Source organism: Orycteropus afer, unplaced genomic scaffold, assembly GCF_000298275.1.
Source record: "Orycteropus afer afer isolate SDZICR_OR568_19922 unplaced genomic scaffold, OryAfe1.0 scaffold00371, whole genome shotgun sequence".
NCBI classification, from domain to species: domain Eukaryota; kingdom Metazoa; phylum Chordata; class Mammalia; order Tubulidentata; family Orycteropodidae; genus Orycteropus; species Orycteropus afer.
The window spans coordinates 652,724-660,617 of NW_006921958.1; the positions used below are offsets into that span (position 1 = coordinate 652,724).

The following is a 7,894-nucleotide window of genomic DNA, read 5'->3' on the forward strand; positions in this document are numbered from 1 at the left end:
TTGTCTCTTACAAAGAACTGGAGAACATTCAACACCAGTCACCTTTTGGACAGGAGCCTGGCACACTTCTCAGGTAAAGAGCCAAACAGAATTTGACCAGGTGTGGGTGTGGGGATGGGAGGCTGTGCCCCAGTGACACCGCTCACAGACAGCTGTGGAGGTGTGTGCCCCGTGACACTGCTCACAGACAGCTGGGGGGGGGCTGTGCCCCATGACACTGCTCACAGACAGCTGGGGGGTGCCTCAGTGAAACTGCTCACAGACAGCTGGGGGGGGTGCCCCATGACACCGGTCACAGACGGGGGGGCTGTGCCCCATGACACTGCTCACAGGGATAGACCCTGAGTTTGACAATCCTGTTGCAGATCAATGCTAAGATGAACACAATGAGGTAACAACACACACACACACAAGCACACTGACACACACTCAGACACACAGATACACACACACACGGACTTGCTTGGCCTTTGCAATAAAAAAGAACAAAAAATAAAAACAAAACACCTTCACTTCTAAGCTCAAGATCATATCCAGAGAATTTACTTCTTGATAATTTTTTGATGTTGTTTCTTATATCTGAAAATCATTAATAGCTATCACAAAGCTTCTCTTCTTTAGATGGTCTGAAGCTTTCATTACAGATCCATCTGTAATTCTGGTATAAAATACACACAGAAAGGTGGGCGGTTCAAGTCCCCCCAGGGACGCCCCAGAGGAAAGGCCTGGGGATCCACCTCTGAACAATCAGCCCCTGCCAAGCCCATGGGGCACGGTGCCGCTGACACCCTGGAGCACCACGGTCCGTGTCTGTGTGTGTCTCTGTCTCCCTGCTGTGTCTGTGTGCACGGTGCCATTGACACCACGGGGGCACTGCAGGTTGGTGGCGTGTGCACGTGCGTCTGTCTGTGTGTGTGTGTCTGTCTCTCTATGATGTCTCTGTGTGTCTTGTGTTTGTGTGTCCGTCTCTGATATTCATGGGTCACTGTGAGTTGGTGATGTGTGTGTGGGCATCTGTGTCTGTGTGTGTGTGTCTCTGTGTTGGTGTGTCTGGCTCCAATATCCATGGGGTCACTGTGAATCGGTTGTGTGTCTCTGACACCCATGGAGTCACCATGAGTTGTGTGTGTGTGTGTGTGTATCTCTATGTGTCTCTGACACCCACAGAGGCATCGTGAGTCAGCTGTGTGTGTCTGTGTATCTCTGTGTGTCTCTGTGTGTGTGTGTATGACACCCATGAAGTCAGTGTGAGTTAGTTGTGTGTCTGTGTGTCTCTGTGTGTGTGTGTCTGACCCATGGGTCACCACTCGTAGGCTGTGTGTGTCTCTGTGTGTGTCTGACACCCATGGGTCACCACACGTAGGCTGCGTGTGTCTGTGTCTGACACCCGTGTCACCACGCATAGACTACGTGTGTCTGTGTGTGTGTCTGACACCCACAGGTCACCATGCGTAGGCTGCGTGTGTCTGTGTGTGTGTCTGACACCCCTGTGTCACCACGCGTAGACTACGTATGTCTCTGTGTGTGTCTGACACCCATGGGTCACTACGCATAGGCTGCATGTGTCTGTGTGTGTGTGTCTGACACCCACGGGTCACTGTGTGTAGGCTGTGTGTGTCTCTGTGTGGGTGTGTCTGACACCCCTGTGTCACCACGCGTAGGCTGCGTGTGTTTCTGTGTCTGACACCCATGGGTCACCACGCGTAGGCTGCGTGTGTCTGTGTGTGTGTGTCTGACACCAACGGGTCACCATGTGTAGGCTGCGTGTGTCGCTGTGTGTCTGTGTGCCTGACACCCCTGTGTAACCATGCGTAGGCTGCGTGTGTCTGTTTGTGTGTGTCTGACATCCATGGGTCACCATGCATAGGCTGCGTGTGTCTCTGTGTGGGTGTGTCTGACACCCAGGGGTCACCGTGCATAGGCTGCGTGTATCTCTGTGTGTGTCTGACACCCACGGGTCACCGTGCGTAGGCTGCGTGTGTCTCTGTGTGGGTGTGTGTAAGTTGAGAGCGGCCTACCTTCTTCTCCAGAGAGTTGCTCCACTCCTTCAACAGGTTCACGTGCTGCACTGCGGAGCTTGCCTCGTGGGCCTTAATCTGCTGGTTTGTTCCCTGTGAGAACAAAGAGGCAGAGGGTCGGGCCAATGTGCTCCACCAACAACGACAGAAAGACTAACAACGACTCTGAAACCACCTCTACGCACTGGGGGACACGTGTTTGCCACTAGCAGCTACCTGGTCTACTGCAGGCAGGTGAGCGGAGAGCACGCGGCAGGTGAGGGAAATCCCCACAGCGCTGCTGCTGTCATCTCAGTCCACAGGCCTCAGGCCTCCCGCTGGCAGAACCTTCCACCAACTACCAGCTCACACTCGTAACAGCGAGAAACTACAGCTTCAACGCCCGCCACTGCTATTCCTTTAATACCTTTTCACTATGATTTTCAGTGGAAAATGCCTGGATATCTGCAGTGACACCTAGACACCACTACAAACATAAAATGCAGTCAACTAGGATTCAAAGTGATTTACTGGAATACTGATCGGTTAGCTGTTCCTCACCCTTCCAGGTGTACTAAGAAAGCTACATACAAACACAGAAAATCTACAGAGTACATAAGATGTAGACCATTTTCAGCATCAGTAATAACCACATGAAATAGTACTTCATATGTTTAAGGAAATGATTGGGAGGAAGTTACAATTTGTTTTGAGAGTGGAAAATCAAGACACCACAGAAAACATCTTCATGATCTCCAAAACATATACTCTGTACATGGACTACTCGTGTGTATATATATGCTGATGTAAGTGTTGCCATACACAAACATATATGTACACACACACACAGAGAATGAATGGTACTACATCAGACGTAACAGTGGTGAAGGCCCAGTCTCCTTACAGACCAAAGCAAAGGGAAAGCTACTGTTGTCTGCAAACCTTTTACTTTCTAAGAAGGTACCAGGATACCAGCAGCTCTATACTGGCTGCATCATGATGTACTGATGATACGTAAAATTAAATGCAAAATACTTTGTCATATATATTTCCCTTTGATAGTTTAAGATACACATTGAAATGAACACTCAGTTCAAATTCTCCCGCAATCTCAGGCATGTTAAAAAAAAGGAACAAACAGAACAGCCAGAGACAGGTTTCTCACCACACGTGTGGCAGGAGCCGAGACGTCCCCACCACTCCTGGGAGAGGTGGCTGGTCTGGACTGCGCTGCGCGTGGAAGCTGGCCTCCGGTCTATGTCCGTCAGCCAGGCACATCCACACGAGGCACTTAGCACACATGCGTGTGACTCTGGCAGGTGTGTCGTGATGCATACACTACAGAGCCGTGTCTGGCTTGGTGTTTACTTGTAGTCAAATAACACAAATGTTCCGTAACAGTTTTTCTAGAAACCCCCAAACTGTCACTGCTGGTTTTAGAGAGAGCTCTTCTGGTGTGAGACCTGCCCCTCGGCAGAGGGTCCACCTGCCGTCTCAGAACAGCACAGGTGTAGGAAGCATGTGCCCACGCCCGCTGCCTGTGGCGCTCACCACTGTGCAGCAGGCTTTCCCATTTCATGACAAAGACTAAGAGAGTCCAGAACCTGCATGCTAAAATGAAAATATAGAAACTTTCTGTCATTGTGGAATGCCAGTGACTGGAAGGACAAATGTCGGATACTGACCTGAAAAACGCAGCCATAGCGCTTAAAACTACAGGTGCTGGGGGCATTGACACACTCTGACAAGTGTGCACTCAACTGCAACGGGAAAGAGACGTGAGTTGTGGCACGAACGTTGGCACGAACATGTTCAAACATAGTAAGGGCACAGACCGCATCGGGGCTGCACTGTTCAGAATGGCGCTTATCGGCTACAGGGGTGCGCATATTTATTACCTGCTTCCTATGCTCGTAGGCAGCAAATATACAGTACAGCCACGCGTATACACATATGCACACCATATACAGAGATACATTTACTGTAACGTTTCTTAAACTCCGCTGTTTCTTTAGAACAAGCTGTTCAAAACGTGACATGCTGTCTACAGTGCCAGAATTCAAAAAGGAGAAAAAAAAAAAAAGCAAACTGAAAAGCACATTCATAGACTATCAACAAAAATTGCATGAAACACAAAAAATATAAAGCATTCAGAATGCAACTGGGTCACACACCTCGTATGCAAGACACAGAAGTCATCTGAACGTGCTTACATGGTGCCCCATGCCTGTCAGCCCTCAGACAGCTGGGGACAAGCTCCTCCTTCTTAGAACACTTCCCCTCTGTTTGGCCACAGATTCACTTGGACGTTAGAGACCTTTAAGGCCCTTCTAAAAGAGGAGCTCTGGTGGTATAGTGGTTAATGTGTCCGGCTGCCAACCAAAAGGCCAGCAGTTCAAACCCATCAGCTGCTCCGTGGGAAAAAGACGAAGCAGTCTGCCTCTGTAAAGACCGACAGCAGTTCTAGTCTGTCTTACTCGCTATGAGTGGAAACTGACTTGATGGCAGTGGGTTTATGTTTGGTTTTTGGAAACCCTTTTAATGATATGAATCTTAAGGCTGCACCTCTAATTGATGGAAGGAAATTAGGAATTGGTTTCCCTCCCTCAGTCTAAATGTTGGTGCGTCGACAAGTGAAGCACTTAGGATGCTCGTTGGGAGGAAAGGGGTGGAACGACAGTATTTTAAAGACACTTTATGCATTAGGCTGACACAATTTAAGGGAGTCCACCCCTTATTGAAGAAATGCTCATCAGGAACCTCCAGGGAGAGACCTTTATACACATGGGGGAACCAGGCTGCAGCCTGGAGCCCCTGGGGTGTGCATGGACCGGAGTGACCATTCAAGAGGGTGCCCTTTGTTTCCGCCACGTCTCCACAGTCCACAGGACAGAGCTGGTCCTACACATGGCACAGAAGGGAACGGTACTTTACACCCCTTGCCCTGTTTCCACAACTAAGTGGGGAGGAGACAAGTGGCAACAGCCTGGGGCATCGCCCATTTGCCCAAAGCTGAGAACAGCCTTCAGGGAAGGTCTGTGAGCTGGGCAGAGGCAGGACGGCTGAGGGGCCAGCAGCCTGGGGTACACAGGTGCTCCTACAGGAAGGGGCCCAAGGGCTTGTCTCAGGTGGCCGTAGGTAATGCACAGGAAGACTGTGTGGGTAGAATATTACATGCAAATAAAACATTCTTTCAATTCCAGCGATGTAACCAGAGACTTTGCAGCCAGCATGTCTAATGTTAAAATCAGTGACAGGCCCAGTCTGACAAACGTTATTTTCCCGTTAAATTCTAAGTCGGATTCGACTCGACGGCGAGTTCCTGTAAGTTCAGGACTGGGCCCTCTCCTAGACTGGCTTTATTGTATCGTGACCTACCATTACCCTCAGAGCCCTGGGAAATCTACAGGAGCTTCCGAACAGAGGCAGAAACAAACCTTCCACTGAAAACCCAGGATAAAGACAGATTTAAAGACTCTTTTAGTAAAAATGACTCAGGAGATTCAGATAACGCTGAGTGAGTCAAAATCCAGCCCCATGTCTAGGGAGCTGGAGTGCTTTGAGCCGCACACCCTCTGCAGACACAAGCTGACAGGGCCTTTCCACGGCCATGGTTTAACACCCACAGGGATGGTGATGGCCGCCAGTACTGGGAGGGCCCCCACCCGTGCCCTCTCACTCAGGGGAGACAGGAGACTGCTCAGGTCCCAAAGCCTTTCTGCCCCGTCCCCAAAATCCAGGAGGAATTTCAGGCCTGTTAGAAAAGATGGGGTCACTCAGACCAGAGCACCCAGGGCTAAGTGACCACCTGGAGACCAGGGCAGCATGTACCACAGGCCCACGAGGGCCTAGGCAGCTCCTGTCACGGCCACCAAAAGGGAGCCTGCACCCAACACCAGGTCAGGATCAGGGGTAAAAAGAACCCTTGGAGTTTTTCCATCTGAGTCCATCTTGATCAAAGGACTAATGCAAAATCCACCTGTGCCCAGAGGAGCTGGGCGAGTCAGCCAGGGGCCAAGCCTCTGCCCAGGGCCTCTCTCTCAGCGCTGCCCTGTCCTCTGCACACACCTGGACTGCCCGGGACAGTCTCTACTTATTTTCTCGAGATAATCTTATTGTAATCCTGCATTATAATATTTAAATAGCTTTTTGAAATTTTTATGTAAAAAACGTCACCTTTGCTTGCATCATGGGTAACACAGTCTCATTTTCTTTATTCTTGGAAATATTACTGCTTGGAATTGATCACTTTGGAACTTTTAACTGTTTGCTTCTGAAATCCTTGACTTTTAAAGGACAGCGTAGGTTTCCCCTATTTTTCCTTTTCTGCTCCACACACTACTGCAGCCATCTGTTAACAATGTCAGGCTCTGACAACGTCAGGCTCACTCATCCCAAAGCCCTCATGCCCGGGAGTGGCCTGGCGGCCGCGGCTCCTACCTCACTCCTCAGGAGCGTCTGGACGCTGCACTTGTGGGGGCAGGAGACCACCACGCAGGGGCACTCGGTGTCCTCGTGTTTCTGTGGAAGAGGGAAGGGCTGAGGTCAATACGCGAACACAGCCAGACCTTCAGTTCCCCTGACACCCCCATGCGGACGCAAGCCAGCATGCTGTGCACTGTCCTCGTCCCTCCAAGGGATGGCCACTGAAACCACAATCTGGAGTTCTGCGTTTCCACTCCCTTTGCTTTTTTTTTTTTTTAATTGTGATTTGGGTGAAGATTTACAGAGCAAATTCACTTTCCATACAACAGTTCACATACACTTTGTCTCAAGTCACTGACCACAATTTACCACAATGCAACAGCTCCCCTCCCACTTCCTCCCCATAGTTACCTCTTCCCAGTGTCCATCCCTCCATACACTCCTGCCCCCTGAGCTGTCTCCCTGTGCATAAGCAGCCCTTCTTTCTCCCATGATTGTTCTCTCCAGGGCGTGTGTCTACTTGAGGTAAATGTTTAACTCACATGCCTGTACTTTGTTTGGCTGGAAACCACAGGTGTGGGTTCAATTCCACACCTGACGGGCAGCTAGGGGCCATAGTCTCAGTGGTTCCACCAGGCTCTATTGGACCAGCAAACCTGGTCCTCCCTTTGCTTTTAAAAAAAGAACAGCATCAGTGCCTACGCAGGGCCGAATCAAATGTTTTGTTTCTCGTGTTTCTCTTTTCATTAAGACGACACTGCGAGGTGAGTCCTCTGGGACCCGGCTGGGCACGATGTGGCTCAGAGCAGTCGGTGTGCCATGGACAGCTACAGCTCCTTCCCTGTCACTGATGGGGAACACGGTCCATGGTTGCACAGTCATGTGTCATGTTCCTGCTGCGTCACAGGCCACAGGCGACCCCGCCACAGCTTGTCTGTCATCTGCTATGCTGGCCATTTGGCTGTTTCTTTCCACACCTGCTGTGCTGGCCACACCTGACTGTATTTCCTGGCAGGTGTCGGGGGAGCTGCTACCGACCATAGCACATCAGTGTTCACGGCTGTTCTCCTACATAGACTCCAGCACAACTGAGACGCTTCCCGTCAGATGGGTCTTCACAACTCGGAGCTTTCACAAATCAATACAACCGTTAAAGACCCCGATACCTGAGAATTTCTAGACTAAATGCAGAAGGGATTTTTTTGGTGACACTTTAGATCATGCTGACCTATAAGATTAAAAAAAAAAAAAACGCTTGGAAACAGCTGACAGAACATTCCTATCGCAGTGGAGACACAGGAGGGAATCCCCACATGAACCACAACGGACCAGCGTCCATGCTCCATGCTGGCTCCTCCTGTGCCCGCAACGCTTTACTGATGCCCACAGCATTGAGAATTTGGTATATTCAACATGCACAAAACACAGACCACGCAGGAAGATCAGGATGGCCTGGCGTCTGATGCCCACAG

At 50.2% G+C, this 7,894-nt stretch overlaps 1 protein-coding gene across 1 annotated transcript in view; it reads right to left on the bottom strand.

Moving 5' to 3' along the window:
* The window catches only part of TRAF3 (TNF receptor associated factor 3), a 47,489-nt gene that overhangs the window by 20,944 nt on the left and 18,651 nt on the right, over positions 1 to 7,894 (bottom strand). The window contains exons 5-7 of the mRNA XM_007953111.2: positions 6,438 to 6,518; positions 3,683 to 3,757; positions 2,019 to 2,111 (exon numbers count right to left, since the gene is read on the bottom strand). Coding sequence (XP_007951302.1) covers positions 2,019 to 2,111; positions 3,683 to 3,757; positions 6,438 to 6,518 — 249 coding nt within the window. The remainder of the gene's footprint in view (positions 1 to 2,018; positions 2,112 to 3,682; positions 3,758 to 6,437; positions 6,519 to 7,894) is intronic.